The 25,313-nt window shown below is 36.7% G+C and overlaps 1 protein-coding gene across 1 annotated transcript in view; it reads right to left on the bottom strand.

Moving 5' to 3' along the window:
- Nucleotides 1–25,313, bottom strand: part of rab3gap2 (RAB3 GTPase activating protein subunit 2 (non-catalytic)) — a 117,836-nt gene that overhangs the window by 42,971 nt on the left and 49,552 nt on the right. Inside the window, exons 8-15 of the mRNA XM_069931231.1 lie at nt 24,808–24,907; nt 22,344–22,442; nt 20,661–20,809; nt 20,366–20,445; nt 17,932–18,021; nt 7,576–7,715; nt 6,919–7,135; nt 2,408–2,551 (exon numbers count right to left, since the gene is read on the bottom strand). Coding sequence (XP_069787332.1) covers nt 2,408–2,551; nt 6,919–7,135; nt 7,576–7,715; nt 17,932–18,021; nt 20,366–20,445; nt 20,661–20,809; nt 22,344–22,442; nt 24,808–24,907 — 1,019 coding nt within the window. The remainder of the gene's footprint in view (nt 1–2,407; nt 2,552–6,918; nt 7,136–7,575; nt 7,716–17,931; nt 18,022–20,365; nt 20,446–20,660; nt 20,810–22,343; nt 22,443–24,807; nt 24,908–25,313) is intronic.

Genomic DNA, 25,313 nt, shown 5'->3' with positions numbered 1-25,313 from the left:
TGTGGTTCAAGGTTGTAGACACAAAAGTTGCTCCTACTTGGAATTAAAAACTTGTAGCAACACATGTAAAATAATTATAAATAAAACTTTCCATACACACCATGGAAGAATATGAATAGTCTACCTTGAAGTTTTCAGGTTGACTTATAGGACTAGGTGTTACAATCCCTGATGGTTCAGTATCAGTTAGATTGATCCTCTTGGCCTTTTACACACAAGACACTCTCTGCCAAGCCAGGCCCAACATAGGCTAATCAGATCTGGGTGTGCATCCCAGATCCATTTCTCCTAGTGGTCATTTGGAGCCCAGATAGAATCCATCCTTTTCAGCCAGAGGCGGACTTCTTGTTTCAGCTGAATCAGAGAGGGATTTAACTGCCTTTCTGAGAGCTGGCCCTTTGATTCCTACTTCCTTCAGGAGCTTGGTCATAGATCTGGCACACCCTCACTTTCCAGTTTCACTCTTCTGCTTCTGTACAAACATTAGTATAAAGTACTGTGACAGATTATGTGGTATTTGTATTGTATATAGATATGATTTTGGGAGATAAATTGGGGCAGTATTTTTAGTTTTGGTCACATACAAACACTTTAAAACAGATCTTATTTAAAATACTGGAGTGCTACTCATGCTGGATAGGCCAGCGCCAAGAGCCTTTGCAAAAGCTTTGGAGAGTGCCCAATAGACATCACTAATGGATTGTTGTTTACAAAAAGACTACAGGTGAAAGAACTCTGAGCCGCAGGCTGTCTGGAGTGGAACTTGCTGTTCTAAGAGGTTCATGTGGTTTCGCAAGCAGAGAGAGTCAAACAAGCTTTCTCGGTGAGAGAGAGAGAGAAATCAGTTCTGCAGTTTTACAGTTCAGCAGCAGCAGCTGGAACTGCAACAGGACAAGCTGGCAAGCTTGTTGAAAAACCCCATTTTGAAGACGGGTTGTGAGTGCTTAGTTCAGCCTGGTTAAAGCCCTTGTGGTTCATGCAAGAGGAGAGGACTGGCTGCCTAATGTTTCATTTGAAATAAGAGAAACAAAAAGGAACTCTGGTGACTTGAAAGAAAGAGGTTATCATCTGGAGAACCCTGAGGGGGCAAGTTTCTTCAGCAAGACACTGGTTACAAGGGATCAGTTGTGGGTGTCCAGGAACTACAAATCTCTCTCTGAAACCAACAAGAACCTTCCTGAATGGTAACCATTTACCTTTCAAGCACCAAAGCCTGGTGAACTTTATAAATGTTAAATTCTGTGCACATTATAAGAATTGTCTACAACCAGTAAACTTGAGAGGAATGAGATTGGACTGTGAATCAAAGAACTTTTCTAAATTTACACAAACATTACATACATGTGCGCTTAGAATTAGAAGGGGGTCAAGGTTAGTTAAGTTAATAGTGATAAGATAGAGTTTGATCCTGTTTTCATGTTTAAAGATAATTAAAAGCAACTTTTGTTTAAGTAACCATTTTGGTGAATATCTATTGCTGCTGGGTTTTGGGGTCCTCTGGGCTCATAACAGTAGTGTCTTCTGTTCTTGCCCTCATCTGTGGTACCCTCCAGAGGAATAGTCAGCTTAATAATGAAGTCAGTCTGCCAAGAGCTGGACCAGAGTACCAGATCTAGTATCAGGTTGGTCTTGGCAATTTCCAGTGGAAAAATGAGTTGCTAGCTGAGATCTACAAGGAATTTGTAGTTTGGTTGTGTTCAGTTGGCCTTTCTTTCTTCTTTGGCTTGGTTTCGCGGACGATGATTTATGGAGGGGTAATGTCCACGTCAGCTGCAGGCTCGTTTATGGCTGACAAGTCCGATGCTGGACAGGCAGACACGGTTGCAGCGGTTGCAAGGGAAAATTTGTTGGTTGGGGTTGGGTGTTGGGTTTTTCCTCCTTTGTCTTTTGTCAGTGAGGTGGGCTCTGCGGTCTTCTTCAAAGGAGGTTGCTGCCTGCCGAACTGTGAGGCGCCAAGATGCATGGTTTGAGGCGATATCAGCCCACTGGCGGTGGTCAATGTGGCAGACACCAAGAGATTTCTTTAGTCAGTCCTTGTACCTCTTCTTTGGTGCACCTCTGTCTCAGTGCCCAGTGGAGAGCTCACCATATAACACGATCTTGGGAAGGCGATGGTCCTCCATTCTGGAGACGTGACCTACAGCATAGATGCAGTTAAGGGGAAACTGGACAAATACACAAGGAAGGTAGGAACTAAATAGCTATGCTAATACAGTGAGAAGAACAAATGGTAGAAATTATTCAGAACTTGCCATCTTTAAGTTACATTCATCTTTTGGACTAATAGGTTCTATTTATGTGCTCATTGAATCAAAGCAATTATCTGATGGTATTTTATCAGGTATTGAGTGTAGAAGCGATATTGGAATATGTAACTATTTTTTTTACTGGGAAAAAAATAAAGTACCTAAGAGCAAGATGAAAGGGAACACTGATGGTTTTCACATTACCATCTACTGGATCAATTAGACAAATCTGGTAGGTTTGTGGTTGCCAACCCTGGCTAGTAACATTGTTCAATCCCATTATCTTGTATCCAGGATATAATAACCTAAGAAAGAGCATATTTTCAAGAATCATAAAATATGCAGAATATCATTCAGTTTTCCAATACTGTACACAGATTCAAAATTAACAAAAACATTTTGCAATAAATAACTTTTCCTCTCTATAAATCTCTGCATTTTGGTTTTGCAAACAGAAGATTCACTTCCAAACCAAATGTTAATAATATTATTAATATTCCATAAATTGATTTCAGTTTATACATTAATAAATTGCAATAAAACATCTCAATTTTGTGCAGAATTCAAATCTCAACTGTTAACAAAACGTAAATGTGATCCAGCCATTCATCTATTTGTGTCTACTCAATCATTCAACAAGATCCTGGTTAACCCTTTGCCTCAATATTATTATTCAACAGTAACAACAAATCCCTTCCTTTCTTTGAGTGAACCAACACTTTACTTATGTATCTGAAGGAGTGATCTACTGCATCCAAGTCTCCCGATACAGCCTCTTCTGCATCAGGGAGATTGAACACAGACTGGGAAATCATCCCATTAAGCACTTTCTCTTACTTCACTACAAAAGCAAAGATCTCTCAGTGGCCAACCATTTTAATTTGATACATGGGACAGTATAATTGGCATAGCAGTTAGTGCAACACTTTTTATAGAATCAGCAATCAGGACCAGGATTCAAATCGCGTGGTGTCTATACGGAGCTTGTATGTTTTCCTTGTGTCTGCATGGGTTTTCCCCAGGAGCTCCTGCCATTCGAAACATACTGGGGGTGTAAATTAATTGGGTGTAAATTGGGCAACATGAACTCATGGACCGAAATGGCCTGTTATAAATTAAGTAAATAATACACCATTGCCTCACTGACATACCTATCCATAGTCTCACCTACTGCCAACCAAGTCCACCTTCAAATTGGAGGAACACCACCCTATATTCTGACATGGCAGTTTCCAAGCAAATAGCATTAACATCAACTTCTCCAATTTCTGTTAACACCATCTCCTCTCTTTTCCTATTCCTCTGACTCCTTTCCTTCAGCTACCTAGCACCTTCCATTCCTTCCCCTCACAGTTATTCTTCTTACCCCTCTGCCCTCTCCCCATCACTTCTTAGCTTTTTTTCCCCCCTTCTATCCTCTCACCTGTATTGACCTATTACCTTTTACCTGTGCTCCTACCCTATTCTCCTTCCTCTCCTCCTCCCCCAACCTTTATATTCAGGTGTCTGCCTGTTTCTTTCTTATTCTTGTAGAAGTGCTCAGGTCCAAAACATTGTTTACCGTTAACTTCCTATGGGTGCTGCGTGGCCTGCTGAGTTTCTCCAGCAGATTTGCACATTCATTCTGCTCTATTCAAACTCTCTTGCATTGAAACCAATGTATCATTTGTTTTCCATTTTATTTACTGTATCACACTATGTTAACTTTCAGCAATGAAGTGTTTCTGAACACCAACACCTTTCCCTCTCTCTGTCAGTATATAGAAGATACTCTATCTTCCAATTTAAACTATGGAACTGGATCACCTCACATTTTTTCACATTACATTTTATCCGCAATCTATCAATCTCACTCATTCATTTAGCCTGGCTACATCCCCTGAAGTCATCCTATACTCTCCTCACAACCCACATTATCACTACAAAAATTTTAATTTATTACAGTACCTCATCCACATCACATAAAGATCATGAACACCCGAGTCAGAGTACCAATCCCCACAGGACCCCGCCAGTCACAGGTTTATGCCCAGCTAATACTCTCTTTTCTGTCCACTAACCGATCCTCAGTTCAAAGCTCTGTAATATACTCACATTCTGCACTGTATGGCACACAACTGAACACCTTCTACAAGTATAAAATTCACATCACTGCTTATTCTGCAGTTCAACTTAAATTTCTCTTCCGAATATCTGCAATGACATTGGCTTTTCCCATTAAATTCCTGTTACAATTTATAATTTGAAAACTGCCCTTGCTTAATATGAGACATATGTATGTCAGTTAAAATAATGACATCCAAATTACAGTAACACTTGATTGAATTTGAAGTAATTTCATTTGACTCCCAAGGCATTTCATCAGTTTTAGTTTAGTATATTTTATTTATATAGCACATTTAAAACAACTCGTGTTCACCAAAGTGCTGTACAGATCATAAATTACATCTCAACTTAGCAGCTATTTCAAGTGCAGTACAAAACGAGTACCTGAGGCTTAGAATTGTACAGACAACATTGTAACAATCATCTCAAAACACTTGCAAATAAAAATACAACTTCAACCTGGATTTTAAAAAGTTAAAGGAAGGGGCTGATTTGATGGAGGGAAGAGCATTGTTCCACAGTTTGGGTGATTGCAATAGCGAAGGAGCCATCTCTTCCGAGTTTGCGATTTGAGCACGGAACAACCAAGCGCCCTAAATTGGCCGATCTGAGGGATCTTGAAGCGGAGTAGGGAGTTAGGAGATTGGTGATCTAAGAGGGGTCTAGTCCATTAAGGGCTTTGTAAATAAATTGGAGAACTTTAAAATCTATCCTGAGCCAGCATTGGCAGCCAGTGGAGGGAGGCTAGAATAGGGGTGATATGGTCCTTCTTCATGGTTACTGTCAGGAGCCTTGCTGCAGCATTCTGCACAAGTTGCAGATGGGATAATGACGACTGACTAATTCCCATATATAGAGAATTATAATAGTCCAAACAGGAGAAAATGAGGGCATAGATAACTTTCTCAAGATCTTTCAGTGACAGGAATGCTTTGATTTTGGCATTTGTGCGGAGCTGGAAAAGGCACCTTTTACCATTACATTGATTTGTTTGTCAAACGTGAAGGTGGAATCGAATATCACACCAAGGTATTTGACATGTAGTTTAATGAGGTTGGATAAGTTACCAGGAGTATTGGAGATAATTTTGGTGGAGTTGGGGAGTGGGGGGAAGGCAAATAGTATGATCTCAGATTTGCCTTTGTTTCGCTGCAAGCGCTTTGAGCCATCCAGCACTTTATGTCCTCCAGACAGTCATTGAAGCTACTTATCTTTGCTTGGTCATTGGGCTTCAGGGGGAGAGAGAGCTGTAGCAGTATTGAAGGAGATATCATGTTTTTGGATGATATGGCTGAGGGATACCATATATAAGAGAATGGGACCCAGAATAGACCCCTGTGGGACCCCGCAGAAAAGGGTAGCAGAGGAGGACAAAAATTTTCCCATGTTGACTGAGGAAGTCCTGTCACTAAGAAAAGATTTAAACCAGTTCAGGGCTGTGCCATTGACACCGACCCTCTGCCAGAGGCGATATATTAAAATGGCGTGAAATAGTGTAAAATCAGCAACATAAAGTTTTCAACAACATAAAATTTAAATCTATTCAAGGCTCAAATACCAAAATACAATATGCCCGTGATCACAATAACCATATAACAATTACAGCATGGAAACAGGCCAATTTGGCCCTTCTCGTCCGCACTGATCCAAGTACCCTTCTCTAATCCACCTTCCAGCACCCAGACCATATCCCTCCATCCCCCTCCCATCCATATATTCATCCAACTCTTTCTTAAATGACAAAATTGACCCTGCCTCCACCACCTTTCCCGGAAGCCCATTCCACACAGTAACCGCTCTCTGAGTAAAGAAGTTCCCCCTCATGTTACTCTTAAACCTTTGCCCATCAACTCTCAACCCATGACCTCTTGTATCCATCTCTTCTACCCTCAATGGGAAAAGCCTTTCCACATCAACTCTATCTATCCCTCTCATTATCTTAAACATCTCTATCAAATCCCCTCTCAGCCTTCTACGTTCCGAATAAAGACCTAATTTGCTCAATCTCTCCTTGTATTCCAAATGCTGAAACCCAGGAAATATTTTTGTAAATCTTCTATGTAATCACTACATTTAATGAATAAAATTCTATTCATTTTTTAAAACTTGTCACATGGGCATCAGGCAGGAGAAATGGATTATATGGAAAACCTAAATAATCTCTTCACTTATGTCAACAGGTTGATGCAACACAGTATAATGCAATATTCTACAGTACTGAAGATTTGCAATTTGGTAGGACTCTGGGCCAGACAGACTTTTAAATTGAAATGCTTAAGGATAGGCTCTGCACACTGCATCCTGTAAATACAGCATTGTTTGTGACAAATAAAGTTTAGTTGGAGAGAGATGAATATCGAGGATTGAAAAAGGTTAGACAAGATACAAGATTACATGTTCATTGCCTGTTACTAAAGTACAAAGCAAATTCTTGCATATTTATTTTTCTTGCCCTCTAAAATGAAATATTAAAGATTCCTTAGCTTTCTTCTCCCTTCAATGGATCCAAATACAGCAAAATTAGTAAAAGAAAATGGGACTTCAGATCACATTCTGCTATACAAACCTGCAGTGTTTTCCTACATTAAATGCTCCAACTCTTGGACCCTGCTGAGTGTTCCACACTTCTATGATTCCTCTTCTTGGGGCATAGATAACCAGAAATTGAGCCACTCGCCTTAGACCTGTGGGACTGCTGAAGGGAGAAACATTGCCTTTCTCGATTTCTCTTTCATGAGGATCTTCTACTACTTGGATCCAGCCTACTTCTGCATCACGGTACCCTGGCAAACAAATTAGATTAAGGCAAGCATCAGCATGTACATTTATTCCTTTTTGAAAACCTAAGCAAAGAGACATTTTGATCATTCGAATGACATGTTTATTCGATTCTCGTGCAAAAGAAAGAATCGCCTGGAACCTTTGCTTAACCTCCAACAGATGCAATACCTTTGGAATATTCAGACTCAATACCAAAAGTTTGAAAAAAAATCTATGTAAACCTTCTATTGCAAGGAAATACATCCCATTCATCTGCGCTTGTGCATTGATACAATGAATCCAAATTATTCACAAGGGCTAATTTTACCCATTAGTTATGAATGAATTAACATTTAAAATAACATTTAAAATCTTGGACAAATATAAACTATTATATGTTAAAAATTAACTTAGCAAAGCACTTGAACACGCTAAATTGATTGGAGGTAGATGCCACCTTTACCTTTCCACATGCGTATTGCTACCCCTCTGACTACATCAAGTAATGTGACACGGCCAAAATCATCTGTTACAGCTGCCAGGGTGTTACAAGGTGATAAGCAAATATGTTCTCCATGACGACGAGAATCTGGAATACCAAACCTACAAAATAGTAAATGGAATAATACATGAACAGTCCTTTCCAAATGGTGTACCTGTGAACCATTATTATTTGTTAATGATAGAGAAAATTTATCAAATTCAAAAGCTGACCAAACTAGATAGCAATCCAGAGAGAAGATGCCAAAAAGGTTGATGAAGGGAAAGCTGTGGATGTTGTCTATTTGGACTTTAGTAAAGCTTTTGACAAAGTTCCCCACAGGAGGTTAGGAAAAAAGGTGGAGGCATTAGGTATAAATAAGGAGGTAGTGAAATGGATTCAGCAGTGGTTGGATGGAAGGTGTCAGAGAGTAGTGGTAGAAAATTGTTTGTCCAATTGGAGGCCGGTGACTAGTGGAGTTCCTCAGGGTTCGGTCCTGGGTCCACTATTATTTGTTATATATATTAACGATCTGGATGTAGGGGTAGAAAATTGGATAAGCAAGTTTGCGGATGACACAAAGATTGGTGGTGTTGTGGACAGTGAGGTAGATTACCGTAGATTAAAAGGTGATTTAGGAAGGCTGGAGGTGTGGGCTGAGAAATGGCTGATGGAATTTAATACAGATAAATGTGAGGTGCTGCATTTTGGAAAGGCAAATTTAAATAGGTCATATACATTGAATGGTAGACAATTGAGGAGTGCAGAGCAACAAAGGAATTTAGGAGTGATGGTAAATAGTACCCTCAAGGCTGATACTCAGGTAGATGGTGTGGTGAAGAAGGCATTTGGAATGTTGGCCTTCATAAATCGGAGTATTGAATTCAAGAGTAGGGAGGTTATGATGAAATTGTACAAGGCATTGGTGAGGCCAAATTTGGAGTACTGTGTACAGTTTTGGTCACCAAATTATAGGAAAGATATAAACAAAATAGAGAGAGTGCAGAGAAGGTTCACGAGAATGTTGACAGGATTTCAGGGTCTGAGTTACAGGGAAAGGTTGTGCAGACTGGGGCTTTCTTCTCTGGTGCTTAGAAGATTGAGAGGGGACTTGATAGAGGTGTTTAAGATTTTAATAGGGACAGATAGAGTAAATGTGGATAGGCTTTTTCAATTAAGAAAGGGGGAGATTCAAACTAGAGAACATGGTTTAAGATTGAAGGGGGAAAATTATAAGGGGAACATGAGGGGAAATTTCTTTACGCAGAGGGTGGTGGGGATGTGGAATGAGCTTCCGGCAGACGTGGTCGAGGCGGGATCATTGGTTACATTTAAGGAAAGACTGGATCGTTACATGGATAGGAGAGGACTAGAGGGGTATGGACCGGGTGCTGGTCAGTGGGACTAGGAGGGTGGGGATTTGCTATGGCATGGACTAGTAGGGCCGAACTGGCCTGTTCTGTGCTGTAAGTGGTTATATGGTTATATGGAATCTTGCAAGACACAAAAGAACATTAAAAATCCAGTAAAAAACAGCAAGGATATCTTTTAAGTCAACAAATGAAGCTCCAAGAAAACAGAAACTTGAGATCTTCTACCAGGAAGTGTCAAAGAGGCTTTTTTTTAAAAAAAAAATGGACAAGACAAATGATGGGAAAAAACAAACACAGACTGGAAGTCCGTGTATTTAGCATAACTGAACTGCTCTAGTCCAAACTGTCCCAGGATTTTGAACCAGAAACGATGAATTAATATCAACCTATTTCCAACTGAGGATCATTTCCAATTCAAAGTATAACTTGGTGGTTGTGCCCCATCAATTCTGCCTTCCTTGTCCTTCTAAAATACATAGAATTAGGAAAGGGCCTTTGTAGAAGCTGCTGTGGTGCATTCAAAACAACTAGATTATGCTGACCATAGTGATATGAATATTTAGACTGCTTTGTCCTTTGGTATTGAATTTTTACTGAATGTAATCATAATTTTGTTTTACATTTTGTAGATAGCCTTACTGTTTTGGAATCAATAAACAAGTTATTTGCTACAGAAGATCACCTCTGAACAGAAGAAAGGAAAGGATGGACACATTGATATCTTCTGAAGTATAGACAGAGGTTGGTGTGGGACAGTTCACCTATGGCCTTGCCATCCATGTAATTTCAATGTAATTCTATGTAAAGAACAACTTCCATCTAAAAACACCGCAGCCTATTAAGTACTTCTGAAGAGAAATGATTACTGTGCTGCAATAAACAAAGCTGTTAATTTAAATACAATCATCTACAAATTGCAAATATTTTTGGTGGTGGGTCTCAAAATAAATGATGATCTGGGCACAAGTGAAATATGCCTCAGAAAGCAGCACAATTTGCTTCAAGAAAAACTAAAATCCTGCATGTTAAACTCTGATGAAATACAAGAAATTTCTTCCCTCATAGAATTTAAATTCCAGCAAAACATATGGAGTGAAAAGAAAATGCAACATTTCATAACTCCAGTTAGCATATCCTCTAATGGCAGATTTTGAAGTTTTCTGCATACAGTCATTTCACAGACTTTTAAAATGCTAAAGTTATACCATTAGGACCCTTGCTTCCGAAAGCTCTGCATATTTAAAACCTATACATCACGAGGCCTCAAACAATTTTTTAGCCCCAATAGGACTTTTTTTTACAAAAAAAGCTCTCAGCTTACAAATATGGTCACCCAATGTACACTGCTGAGAGCTTGCAAAGCCACATTTATTATAAATGAGGTAATAGAGAGTGAATGAGAACAATGCACTAATTTTTTTTTAAATATGCAGAAAGAATTTTAGTACTACAATCAAAAGAATTGCTCCACATAGTTTCTTTGGCATTAGAACACCATGTAAGTCATCTAGAAAGTGAGAACTTCAATTGCAAATTTCACAGAGCAGTGATGTTGGATTCCGCTGTGAAACTGTGTAGTACATCTCTCATCGATGTGTTCTATGAGGTGCTCCTTTTTGATGTGCTACAAGTACTCAATTGTCAACATAGCCGAGCTGGAGGAATTTTTACAGGCAGCTCTTCAAGTACCTATCACAGACAGCAAGAATTTTCCAGTTACATGTGCTCCAATGAAGAAAAAGAGCAGAACAGTGCTGACAGGGGGTTTGATAAACCTTTATAGGTTGACAAGCAGTGCTTGAAAGAAATTTTTTTGCCCTTGCAAGCCAAAAGATTTTTTCAAAGTATTAGCAAGGTGTTGTTGACAGGAGATTCCAGGGAAGTATCTGCCAATCTATGAATATCAGCCCTTGAGGGAAGTCTGGCCTGCGTGCAAAGTGCCCTTGTTGGCTGAAACAAAATTAAGAAAAATAAAGGGTTATGCGTGCAAAGTAGGAAGAATTAGATTAGAGTGGGTTTACAAAGGTCAGCCCAACATTGTGGGTGAAAGAGTCTGTACTGTTTGAAGTTCAGTGTGTCTGTGTAGTTGCAGTAAGCAAGAACTTCAGTGCATTTGGACAGTGTACTGACGCGATTGACAAAAAAAACTCATCGGCAACAGATGTCTTCTCTCACGCAAGGAGTTTAGGAGAACACCCTTATGAAGCAATGTGCAGCAAAAGAAGGTGTAATATAGATTAGCAGCAGCAGCCTGGAATAATCCTGATACTTCCAATAACTGTGACCCTGATCTTGACCTGCATGGGCAAAGCATTTAAAGTTTGTGTGCAAGTTATGAAAGTCTTAGATCAAAAAGAGGACAAAATGTGAAGAATGCCACTTAAGCTGCAAGGTTTCAGAAAATAAAAACACCATAAGTAAAAATTATTCTCCTGCTTTTCCAGACCATTGAGGTACAAAGATCATCTACAGGAAAATATTACAGTAAAACATTTGTTATCCAAAATTCAAGCAACTAGCAGCCTCAGCAATCAGCAAAATAAAATCATGAAAAATAAATGGGTAAAAGTACAGAATTTTAAAATTGGTGCACCTTGCCATTAGTTTGCCAATCATGCAACACGCATCTCAGGCAACCGGAAAATTCACTTATCTGGCATTTACCAATTGCCATTGGTGCCAGGTATCAGGGGGTTTTACTTGTTATACTATTGTTGACACAAGTTGGGGGAGTTTACATTGGAGACAACAAAAATGCAGGGAGAATATAATTCCTATTTTTTTTGAATATTTTATTTAATCAACATATACATGATAAAAAATAATAAAGAATAACAAATCACAATATTACGATGTTAACAAATATGTTGAAAGTATATATAGAAAGAAAAAAAAGTAAAAACAAAAACTATAAATTAAAAACTAAGAACTAAAAACTTTAAAAAACCTTAACCCCCTTTCTCCCCTTAACCTAATCTAATCCCATAACTAATCCAATTATATAATATAATACATAATAACACAACTACATATTATTTTGGATTGCTTCAGATGACACTTAAGGATCCCAAAAATATCATTCCAAAAATTATTATTGATTCGGGGAGAGCCAAATTATAAATTATAAGTATTTTTTTCTAAAGGGATACAACTTTGAATCTCAATATGCCACCTTTCTAAATTTAATGAAACATCAGATTTCCAGGTTATAGCAATACATTTCCTTGCTACTACTAAAGCTAATTTAACAAATTTCAATTGAGAATCCAACAATGGTAACTTGGGTGTAATACTTTCAAAATTTCCTAACAGCAATAATTCAGGGTTTAACAGAAAAGTCACACCAGTGACTCGTTGTAAAAACTTACTAATGAAAACCCAAAAAGGATCAACTTTCAAACAGGACCATGTAGAATAAAGAAAAGTTCCCATTTCTTAACCACATCTAAAACATTGATCTGATAAAATTTTGTCTCCATTTACTCAATTTCTGATGTATAATATATAATTGGTGCAAAATAAATAATGAAGCAATCTACATCTTACATTAATAGTATTAGACATAACTTCTTTACATAAATCTTGCCAAATGTGTAATTTATTGTTATATCTAAATCTTGTTCCCATCTTTCTTTTGAATTAAACAAACCTACTTTAGATATTTGTTTTTGAAACAAGATATAAGCTATAGAAATAAATTTTTTAATCATTCCATCCACTATAATTTGCTCTAAATTTGCAAGATTCTTTAAAGTCGTGTCAGGTCCTAATTTCTCCCTTAGATAAGATCTTAACTGAAAATAACAAAATAATGCATTACGAGGAATCCCATATTTAATTCTTAATTGATCAAAGGGCTCTATTTATCATTATCCTAACAACCTCCCAATCTTAACATTCCTTTATTATTCCAAATATTTTAAAAAAGGATAATCTTTCAAAGAGATTAATAGAGGATGAATTAATGGTATTTTTAAGGAGATAAAATACCCATCAATTTATAATTTAACTTTATTCCAAATAGTAAGTAAGTGTTTTAATATCGGGGCATCTTTTTTTCTGTTGTTATTCATTTTGGTTCCCATTTATAGATAAATCCCTCTGGTATATTTTCTCCAATGTTATTTAATCAATTTCAACCCAAGAAGGTTTAATTTTCACAAATAAACTAAAAATCTTAGTTGTGCTGCCTTATAATAATTCTTAAAATTAGGAAGTTGTAATCCTCCTAATTCATTTTTCCATGTTAATTTCTCCAAAGATTTTCTTATCATTTTTCCTTTCCAAAGAAATTTTCTAACTCGTTTATTTAAATCTTGAAAAAACTTTTGAGGTATAGAGATAGGAAAAATTTGAACTGAATTCTTGGAAAAATATTCATTTTAATACAATTAACATAATAGGTTAACTCACCAATTTTTTTTAGATCTTCATCCATTTTCTTAAATGTTGGAGGATAATTTAATTTATATAAAATTTTCAGTTTATTATTATCAATATCCAAATATTTAATTTTATTTGTCCATTTAAATTGAAAATTTTGTCGACACTGTGAATAATCTCCTTTTACCAATTCCATTACTTCACTTTTATACCAATTTATTTTATATCCTGAAATCTTCCATATTCTAATAACTAATTATGTAGTCTTGGTAATGATAATTGTGGCTAAGTTAAATAAACAAAAATGTCATCAGCAAATAAATTAATTTTATGTTCAGATTGATTTATTGTTAACCCTTTCAACTGTCGATCATCATGAATCTTTTGTGCAAATGGTTCTATAGCTAAAGCAAACAAGGCTGGTGATAAAGGACATCCCTGTCTACTTGATCTATTTAAACTGAAAGACTGAGATATCTGCCCATTTGTTTTCACGTTAGCCTTAGGATTCCTATATAATGCATTGATCCAATTTATAAGATTCACACCAAAACCAAATTTACTCAAAACCTTAAAAAAATCCCATTCTAACCTATCAAAAGCTTTTTTCTGCATCTAAAGCTACTATCACACTCAAATCTTTTTTTACTCTGGGCTAAATGAATTATACTTAATAACCTTACTATATTTTCAGAAGTTTGTCTATTTTTAACAAACCCTGTCTGGTCCATATTTATGAATTCAGGAAGATGATCATTAATCCTATTTTCTAATAACTTTGCTATAATTTTATAATCAATGTTTAATAATTATATAGGTCTATATGCAGTTGGTTTTAATAGATCTCTGTCTTTTTTAGAAATAACTGTAATTATCACCATTGAAAAGATTTTTGGAAGAATATATTTAGAACTCTTGATTAATTTTGAGCTGAAAGAAAATAAAATCAATACTAGAATATGTATAAAACCTATTAAAATAAAAATAGTCCCTATATTTATGGTGGATCCTTCTCCATATATCAATCAAATTAAAATCATCCATGAAAGATAACAATCTTTTAGCTGCTATTGATATAACTATAGTTTTTCATGATTTATCCAACAAAGGTTCTAAAAAAAATTAAAATTACCACCTATTAAAATATTTTCATGTAAATTTACTAAATATATAATTTACCATTGTATATCTTCCTGTCAGGTCTGTAATTACACTTTGAATTTTAGCTGGTAAATTTTTCTTAAATAAAATCGCCACACCTCTAGCCTTAGAATTAAATGTGGAAAATGCTACCTGGCCTACCCAATCCCATTGCAATTTCAAATATTCGTTTTCAGTTCAATGCATCTCATGTAAAAAGGCAATATCCACTCCTTATTTCTTAATACAAGATAAAATATTCTTTCTTTTTATGGGCTGTTAATCCCATCAATATTAAAACTCAAAATGTTAACTGCTTTACTCATCATCTTTATAAATAATTTTTTTTTAAATTTCTATCAAACACTCCTATCCAGGAAGAACTCCCACACAATACCTGGGTCCTAAGTGCCAACGTCTGCAATCCATAATCATCAAAATGAACATATTATAAAAGAACATTATAAAAAAAAATGAAGAAATAAAGTAAACACCCCCCCCAAAAAAAATGTATTACCACCTTCCATTTTACAGGTCATGGTAAAACCACAAAAACATATGTAGTCATCAGAAATCAACAGACACATCCCCCGAATCCCAGGGGTAAAAAAACCTTTCCTGTACAACAATACTTCCCAATACAATTCTCTTCATCAATAAAAAAAATAAAGAGGGAAATCACTCCCTCTTATACACAAGTAGCTCATTTTAGATCATCAACCCTTATTAATTGGGTTCCAGACAGATGCTTCACATAATTTTCAGCCTGAACATGGTTTGTAAAAAAAAAAATTGTTTTGATCTTGCAAAAATATTTTCAAATTAGCTGGATAACGAAGAACAAATCTATAACCTTTATCATATAAAACCTTCTTAACCGGGTGAAACTCTTCTCTTCAAAAGAGCCAGACTCAAATCTAGATTTTAAAAAATCTTATCCCCCTCATAGTTCAAAGGTCTATATTCTTTAACCTTACTCATCACTAAATCAAGTACCTTCTCCCTATCTTGGTAATTTAAAAATTTAATCAAGGTCTCTGATTAAGATCCAGTTTTGGTCTAAGAGCTCTATGAGCTCCCATGATCAAAATCTTCTCTTCAAAATGTTCTTCTCCAAGCATTTTTGGTATCCACTCTTGGGGAAAAAAAAAGACTTTCTTTACCTTAAGATTTTAAGATTATTCCTTCTACTGTAGATTTCCAGGATGTCAATTTTCTCAAACAATTTTTTCATTCATAGAAACCAAAGCAGTCACAGAATTTTCATTAACATTTGTTGTCTTTAACATGTTGTACCTCTTCACACACATCTTGAATTTTTTCTTCCAGTTTATCAACTCTTAAGACTGTACTGATAATTAATGTTTCACATCAGTTCTAACTTGCTTTCATTCTACAGTTAAAAGCTTTAAATTGCTTTCCAGAGTCTCAAAGTTTATCGATTTTATTTTCAATTTTGTCTATTCTCTTATCAAAAGCCTTATCTTGTCTTTAAATCTTGTTCCTTCTGAGTTTGTTCCTTCTCTTGCACTGCCAGACTCATTTGAATCTTCCTCCACGTCAGATGTGTCCTCCCCTTGCTCTGAAGTGAAGTGATGGCTTTTTTAAATATGCGTTTTTTTCCCCAAATTTTTTGCCTTCTACAGCGCACATGCGCGCTGCAGTTTTGGACTTACCAGCAGCGCCATCTTTGCGGGGAACCGCAAAGAAGACACTGGAGGATGGTCCTTTGGAAGGGCACTCACCAGCGGATCCGGATCCAACTTCAGCTGCCAGCTTCAATGATGAAGTAGGCTCAGGTTCTCTCTCTCTTCTCATTGGTCCTTTGGCTTTTCTTTCTTTGGTGACATCTTTTTCCTTTCTGGTAAGCGCTTTAAAATAATTTTTGTAACTTTAACGTTTCTTAATATGTACAATTTTTAATAAATCCCTCGGAAGTTGGCAGGGTGCATGCTGTTCCTCACATCACGTGACACCCCATATCATTCCTATTTGAGACTTCAAGAGACAAATTCCAAAATAAACCCCAAAATGTATGCAACACTGCTTTATTCCAGGTGAAGCTGATTTTCAGCAAAGCGTCACTTATCCCATCTGACTGATGTGAGATTGTTTTATTGTTAGCTCTATTTAATCAGCTTTAGCTGAACTGTAACCTATTGGACATTAATAGCATTAGCAGCCATGAATATAAAATTAGATAAACAAAAGAGATGTATGGTGAATAGTTGTTTGTCTTGTTAAAGGTTGGTTTACTGTAGCATTTCACAAGGATCAGTATGAGGAATGTTGCACTAACGACTTGATATGACTTGACAAAAAGTGACATTTCACAAAATCTGAAAGTGTAGTAAATAGCAGGAGAAATGAGCAGACAGAAACACCATTGAACAGGACAAGGTATATTTTTGTGAGAAAAAAGTTGAGAGATCATTCATAATGATGGGTTTTTTTTATATAAAGTTTTTCAAAATAATAGTCAGGCCATAACTTGAGCTTGTGCTCACTTCTGGTAACAGAATGTAGTTTTTGATAAATTCAACTAGAATACTTCGAGCGATTACAGTTCCAAAGTTAGACTGCAGTAACTGGGATTGTTCTCTTGACTGGCTTGTCCAGTGTTGCAACAATTCTACAGAGAGAGGGAGCACACACAAATCTTCTACAATAGGTTAACCACACAGTTAACAGAATACAAATCCTATGCTTTATAAATAGGGGCACAAAAGCCAGGAAGTCATGCTAAACATATACAAAACAGTAACTCAGCTCCATTGAAGAACTAAAACCAATTCCATAAAACCATAAGATATTGGAGCAGAAACAGGCTATTCAGCCCATTGAGTCTGCCCCACTATTTAATCACAATTCAATCCATTTACCCACTCTGCCCCATTGCCCAGCCTTCTCCCTATAATCTTTGATGCCCTGGCTAATTAATAACCTATCAATCTCTGTCTTACACCCAATGACCTGGCCTCCACACCCGCCTGTGGCAACAAATCCCACAGATTTATCACCCTCTGGCTGAAGAAATTCCTATGGATTTCAGTTCTAAATGGACACCCTTCGATCCTGAAATTGCGATTTCTTGTCCTGGATGCTCCGAACATGGGAAACAACCTTTATACATATAATCTGTCCATTCCTTTCAACATTCAAAATGTTTCGATGAGACTCCCCCCTCATTCTCCTAAATTCAAATGAATACAGACCAAGAGCTGTCAAATTCTCCTCATATAATCCTTTCATTCCTGGAATCATTCTAGTGAATCTCCTTTGAACCCTCTCCATTGTCAACATCTTTTCTTAAATTCCAGACAGTATACATTGGAGGATATGGTAGTATTGCTTTGAATGCTGAAAATATACAGTCAGGCAGTCTGTGGGACTGTTGTTACATGAGTAAAATGCAGAAGCAGTGATTAATTTCCTTACTCACCTTACAGGAAGAGGGGTTGCAGGTTCAACTTTTGGTTTCTGTTTTTGCACTGTTTCTTCATCATGTTTGCTTTTCCAGCCAAGCCATCCACTAGAAAATGTACCAGAAGATCTCAGGAAATAGTCAATAAGATAAAAATTCTAAACAGGTTGGAAGTCTATCATCCAAGCAGTATTTATTTTAAATATCTCCTCTACACTATTTAGGATACTCAACACTCCATGTTCCCCATCAGCCAAGGAAGTCAACGAATCATGATAAAGTTTGTTTGACTTTTGTGGAATGCAACCACATCACAAATTTTTCATGGACAATTTATTTAAAGCTTTCCTAATACATTACATTTCGACTTCATAATTATTTAATAGCTAGGAAAAAAAACATTTTAACATTGTACACTACCTTTTTTTAAAAATTAGCTTTCTGCAAACTTAAGACATGACAAACCACATATGTATTATATACATTAAATCCAACACAGGGTAACTGCTGAAAAATTATTGTTGGTCCATGCCAAAAGTGATTACTGAAGGGTGCAGTGGCATAGCGAAGAGCCTCTGTCTCACTGCACCAGAAACTAAGATTCAGTCTTGATATCAGGAGGTGAATGCATGGAGTCTACATGTTCTTTGTGACTGCGTAGGATCCCACCTACATCCTTAGATGTGCAGGTTGGTAGGTTAATTAGCCACTGTATATTACCACTAATGTATTGGTGAATGAGTGGAAGTTCATGAGAAAATAAGGAGACTAAAATCAGAGTAAAACATAGGATTAGTTTAAATGCTATAAGACATTGGTGAGGCTAAATTGTGTGCAATTTTCGCCACCTAACTAAAGGAAAGATATCAATAAGATTGAAAGAGTGCAGCGAAAATTTACTAGGATGTTGCCCAGACTTCAGGAACTGAGTCACAGGAAAAGATTAAACAGGTTATGACTTTATTCCCTGAAGCGTAGAAGAATGAGTGGAGATTTGACAGAGGAATTTAAAATTATGAGGGGTTTAGACAAGGTAAACGTAGATAGGCTTTTTCCACTGATGGTAGGTGAGATACAAACCAGAGGACATGGGTTAAGGGTGAAATGGGAAAAATTTAGGGGGAACGTCCTCATACAGAGAGTGGTGGAAGTGTGGAACAAGCTACCAGCTGGAGTGGTGAATACAGGCTCAATTTTAACATTTAAGAATTTGTACATGGATGGGAGAGATATGAAGGGCTCTGGACTGGGTACAGGTCAGTGGGACTAGTATTACGAGCTCACATTTTATTTAGTGTGACTCATCTTAAGGGTTAATACAGGCTGCAACCACTGACAGTTGTGGTGAGACTAGATGGCACCACTAAGTACAAACTAAAAACAAAGTTGATGTTCTGGAGGAAAAGAAAGAACAATGGTTGATTATCAAGGAAAACAGGTGGTGAGAGTCATGTGAGTGGGGCACTTAAAGAAACAGGATTTCAATTTTGACCACCAGAGAGGTTGAATGACTGTGTGTGAAATGGACAATTCGTTGATTCTCCCTGCCAGAGGAATTATTGAACCACCATGACCCAAAGAAAGGTCACATTGCTTGACCCGTATTTGGATTTTGAAAGCAGAAGCATTGCTGCATCGGATCGTGACCAAAGTAATGGTCATTTCAACTGACCCGTGCCTGGATTTTGGAAACATCATGGAAGTCACTCATTTCATCTCCCTATGCAAGGAAAAGGGGAGTTGGTTTGGGTCTCACTCATACACACCTGCGTAAAATCATGCCTAATTGGGGTTAAGTTTAGCTAAATTGTTATATTATTAGTAGTTATTAATATATTGTTTTAAAAGAAAAACAATTACAGTCTTCAGGTAAATTTCTATTGCTGTTAGTCTGCAATATAATACAGGCAGAAAAATAGATTGCCAGACTAGAATGGCTGAGAGGCCAGTTTCTGTCCTGTGATGTTCTATGGTTCTATGAGTGGTTGATGGTTGGCATAAGCAAAATAAGTCAAAGTGTTCATTTCAGTGCTCTAGGAATTCATGACAATGACCTCAAGTAACAATTAAAATGCTCATAAGCATTTAACAGACAATAAATGAGAACCTAGTGACTTGAAAATGAGATTTTATTGAACAGACACATCTTTTTGAGATGATAAAGCAATGAAATATACAACATAATTCAAAATTCTAAATCTACAGGAGATAGAACACATTTTCATCCATATTTTCAGGCGATCACATCCAGGAGGCAAGTTAGAAATTAGCCAAAAATCTCCACAGGCTTTCAAGCTTATCATCTTGACCTTCAATGTATTGTTGTAGGGAAAATATAGCCTGTTCCTTTTTACACATGGACAAATATATTTGAAGCAATTTATACCAGATATAAAATTCAAGTGACAGCAAGAATGAAACTTAACCCTCAACAAAAAGATTATTCTCTTACCTAGCTGCATTAAATAAAGCTGATGTAAGCTTGCTGGCAACTGCCAAAGCAACGTGTGATAGCAAAGGTTGAGTGCTACCCTGGAATGCCAAAATAAAAAGCATGTCAGAAGGATGCTGGAGATGTTCTACCTTTGAATTAATATTGTCTTTGGAATGTTACCAGTACAAATATATATGAAGTTAAATGTTTTAACTCCATTTTGAAAAATATTTACATTAAGTATTTGTTCAATTAATGTAATTTTTTATTCACTCGTCTAATTAAATACACAAAATGTCATAGATATACATACTTCCAAAGCATAGAAGAAACCTGTGAATGGACCAGAACCAACTGTTACATATGCTGACATGGCTGGTGGGCTGCTCTTTACTGTAGCATTTACTCCACCTAAAATAGAGGCAGTCTTCAACTGATCAAATGGACAAAGCGTCATGATTCCTGATGCAAAAGGAAAAGAAAATGATCACAGAAGGGAAATGTGCTCCATACTTCAAATAACTGTTTCAAAGAGAGATAGGGATCAGGATGGGGGCAGTTGTAATTGTTTTGAGAAATATTTATTACACACACTCATCCAAACATTGAAAACAAATGAAGAAAATGAGAGCATATCTAGGAAATAGATTTTGAAATAACGGTATTAATTGGCACAATGTTGAAAATAAATATTAAAAATGCACTTGTGCAACATAGAACCAAGGTCTCTTTTCTCCATTGATTAAAGTCCATTCACTTTAGCTGTCACATCTGCCAATATAAAGTGTGTACAGTTCCAAACTCAGACCATCTTTTCAACCATTCTGTCTAACTATTCCTTTAAGACTAAGCTTTTCGATAACCACTAATAAACCTAACTCAGTATCAAATTTTATTCAAAAACATTATTACAAAAGTACCTTGGGAGGTTTTACTGTGTTAAAAGGCATTAAATAAATACAAATGCCATTGTAATTAATTAACCTCAAATACAGGGCCTCTATTTCTGCATAATACAATGCAAACTTAAACCAAAATGTCAAAATTAATTACAATACACATCTTGAAATTGGAAATAGCCAAATAAAAAGTGCAACAACACAAATTCATTATGAATGTCATATTAAAGTAAACCAAAATAAATATTTATCAAGTAATTTAGAAAGTAAATTACAGAACAATTACCACCACTCATGAACAAATTGTCCAACTCTGGCCCCTGCCTGGTTTTTGTTCACACCTTGAAGAAAGGCCCGAAACATCAGTTGTATATCTTTACTTCCTGTGGATGCTGTGATCTGCTGAGTTCCTCCAGCAGTTGTGTTTTTATCCAATATTGATGTCTTCATTGATATTCATTGTTAACATCAGATTCATTGTTATACCACCAAATGGTGAAACATATTATACCAAGATCAGATCATTCAAAACAGTTTGAAAAATGATTTTTTTCTTTCCTACAAGCTTTCATTTTTCTGGAGTACATTTTTACCATTTCCTTTTTATTGGTCAGGGTTTTGGGATGGTGGGGTGGGGAAATGAAGGCATTCATCACAAATGTAATTCAGAAATACCTGAACCTCGTTATTGAAGAAGGGAGTATGGGAGCCTCCCTTTCAGGGATTCTGGAGTTCAAATTTGATTTGGTCTATATGTCACTCTACAGATGTTCCCCAATTCAGCATTTCAGTTCCTATCAATTTTATGTAGAGCTCCTGTACTTGATTAACTTTACCAATCAAATAGATGTCTGTTCCAATTTCTCTCCACAGATTCTATCAATGTTACGTTAAACAAGTAGATTGAACCACAGTTGCTGCAAAGTTCAGTTCTCTTGCTACGTTGTTTTGATCCACATGTGTCATTAATAGTGACTTTCCAATATGCCAATAAAGAAATCCATTTGATATTTCCCTTAAAAATAAACCAATTTTTTTTTAAAAGACATTTTAGACAACTTTTCACTTTTTATATGAATTAATTTTTTAAATATTACCTATGCTTGTATGATCCACTATCATATCAATGTCTTGTAGACCCCATTTTTTATACGTTAAAGGTGGAGGCTGCACACTTTCAGTGCCTGAAGCTGCAGCTGTAAAAGAAAAGTAAAAACTAGCAAATAAGTTAGCAAATTACACAGTTTATGAGAAATCAACTTAAGTTATCCATTTTGCGCACTTTAACCCTGCATTTGTTAGGTGGATGCATGCACCAAATTTGCTGGAAATGTCTTAACAATGCTAAGTCCCAATCAAACTGGATAATGTGAGGCATTCAATATTAGCACATTTTAATTATTTGATCTATTGCTTTCAAATGTGTTTTTCAGGATGCTGCTGTTACTGGCACCACCAGCATTTAGTCAGTTTCCCTCAAGGTGATGTTAGTGATGAACTGTTGTCTCCTGATGAAAGGTCACCTGTAATATTATACCACCAAGGAGTTGGTGCAAGGAGTTCTAAGAATCAAACCAAGCATCAATGAAGAAAAAGGCAAAATGTTCCTAACTTGAATTTGTCCACCTTGGAACTGGAAGTTGTGGTTTTGGGAGGACATAACAAGTTTACTAACAAATGATTAGAATTTAGTCATTGTGCTGGATAATCAAGGTTCAGTGTCGTGACTAGATTGCCAAATTTTTAGAGCTATGCTCATCCAGGTAAATGGAGAATACCCCAGCATAGGCACCTTGAAGCAGCAGACAGAGCTGCAGCTCCAACAACCCATGCTTCACCCTAATCTCCAATCTGTGTGGAATTTTTTTTCTGGTATTCCTGTTTTTTTATTCCCCTTAAATTCCAAAGATATGCTAGTAGTCAGTTAATTGGTAACTGATATTTATCCCAGAGTGTGAGAGTGACAATCAGTGTTCGAAGTGTCGGGCACTCCATTGGAGAGGTAGCTTGGACCAGGTGGTAAGTCCATGTTCAAGGCGTCAGGAGCTCCAATGGGCAGCCAGCCAGGACTGGGCGGCAAGTCCGCATTCAAGATGTTGAGAGCTCCAATGGGCGAGCGGCCGGGGACAGGTTGGAAATCGGCATTTAAGGCATCAGGAGCTCCAATGGGCAAGCAGCCAGGATGGGGTGATGTCCACGTTTGAGGTGGCAGGAGCTCCAATGGGCAGCAGGCCAAGTCAAGGTGGGAAGTCTGTCTTCGAGGTATTAGGATCTCCTTTGAGTAGGCAGCCAGGATTGTGCGAGAAATTGGCATTCAAGGCGTTGGGAGCTCCAATGGCCAGGCAGCCAGGACTGGGTGGTGTCCACATTCAAGGTGTTAGAAGCTCTGATGGGCAGCCAACCGGAACTGGGTGGTAGCACCACATTCAAGGTGTCAGGAGCTCCAACAGGCAGGCAGTCAGGGCTGGGTGGGATGTCTGTGTTCACGGAATCAGGAGCTCTCATGGGTGGACAGCCAGGACTGGGTGATCGGTCTGCGATTGAGGTATTGGGAGATCCTATGGGCAGGCAGCTGGGGCCAAGGATCAAATTTTATGTGTATGTGGAAAATACCAGACTTTTGGACCAAAAATAGGGGTCAATTTTTACACAAGTATATAGTAAATGCACAGTAATAACTTAAGATGAGTCATGATCCTACCAAAATAATTGTTTTGTGGGATAATGTCACACAATGTGGAATTTTTTAAAAACAGACAAAAAGATGCAATAACCATACAACATTTCTATTTCTGTGCATTTCACATGTTCAGTGTATAAACTATATTTTTTCAATTCCAGGTTCATCATAGATTAGCTCGATGAATATTAAAAATCATTACTGAAGTGTTAGGGAAACCTCAAAACATTTGCAGTACTAATATTAGTGAGTCAAAACAAGAGGCCTTCCCCCACCCATTAATCAAAAAACCTTCAACTGAGTGCAACAGCTCAAAGATGGTATTTGTAGCAAAAATAGAGCATTATAGTTTCCAACAAATTATTTATTTTTGATATGCATTCACCTAGCAAAAATAGCATCAATATGAATGTGAAACAAAGGACAAACAATGTTACAAAAAATTTGCCAAGCTAGTTATTCTTTTGAAGTTTTCTGGCTCAAGGATTAGATTTAAATGGAACAATCTATAATTTTATTCAGTTTTTTGACCTAATCATGAATACACACATTTCTCCAGAGGAACAAAAATGAAACATCAAATATCTTGAAAGAAATTCTAATTTCTGCATCACAGAGGTTCATAAAAAGGATCCAGGATGTTACAAGAAATGTTTTCTAGTACATTTCAGCTTATGAATTTTAACTAAAAACACATTTTTCTGTTATGACCTTCAGGAACTAATACCATCAGGTTCACGAGCTTGACTGGAGGTTACATGACATTATCAATTTAGAGTGGAACCCTCAAAGCCATGGTATACAGAAGCCCAAAGGGTAATCAATAAATCCTACTTTAAATATAATGTATTCAATCAAAATTTTAAAAATAGAAACGTTACCTCTTGCTACTTGGTTTCTACAGGCACGAAGAGACTGGAAGAGGCTAAATCCATCTATTGTCACAATGTTAAACGGATATAAAATGCTCAGTTCTTCATGCTGCATGGATGAGGGAGAAGGAAGAAAGGAATGGGGAGAAATAGGAAGAAATGGAAAATCTAATTCTAGTGAGCAATCAAGCATTTGGGTAAGTCACCAAATTATCTCAAAAATACTTGTACAGTAACACTACAAACAACTGTGTACACAAATTGAACCAGAGCATTTTAAACACTGGGATGGAAAAGCAAAGCTAATCAGCTTCATTCTAATTATTATATAGTAACCAGGTAAAATATTTTTGCAGGCAATAGGTAATTATTGCAAAAAGTTGTTTACATTTTTTCCACATTTTCCCCATTGGAAATATTCTTGCAAGATAACATCATAGCTATCCAAAACAAACAACCAGACACACTCTGAAGAATGATCATACATCTGCTTTAATGTTGATTAACATGCTTTT

This window comes from Narcine bancroftii, chromosome 4, assembly GCF_036971445.1.
Source record: "Narcine bancroftii isolate sNarBan1 chromosome 4, sNarBan1.hap1, whole genome shotgun sequence".
NCBI lineage: Eukaryota > Metazoa > Chordata > Chondrichthyes > Torpediniformes > Narcinidae > Narcine > Narcine bancroftii.
Note: the sequence above shows the minus strand (reverse complement) of the source record. Positions and strands in the feature narration are given on the sequence as shown.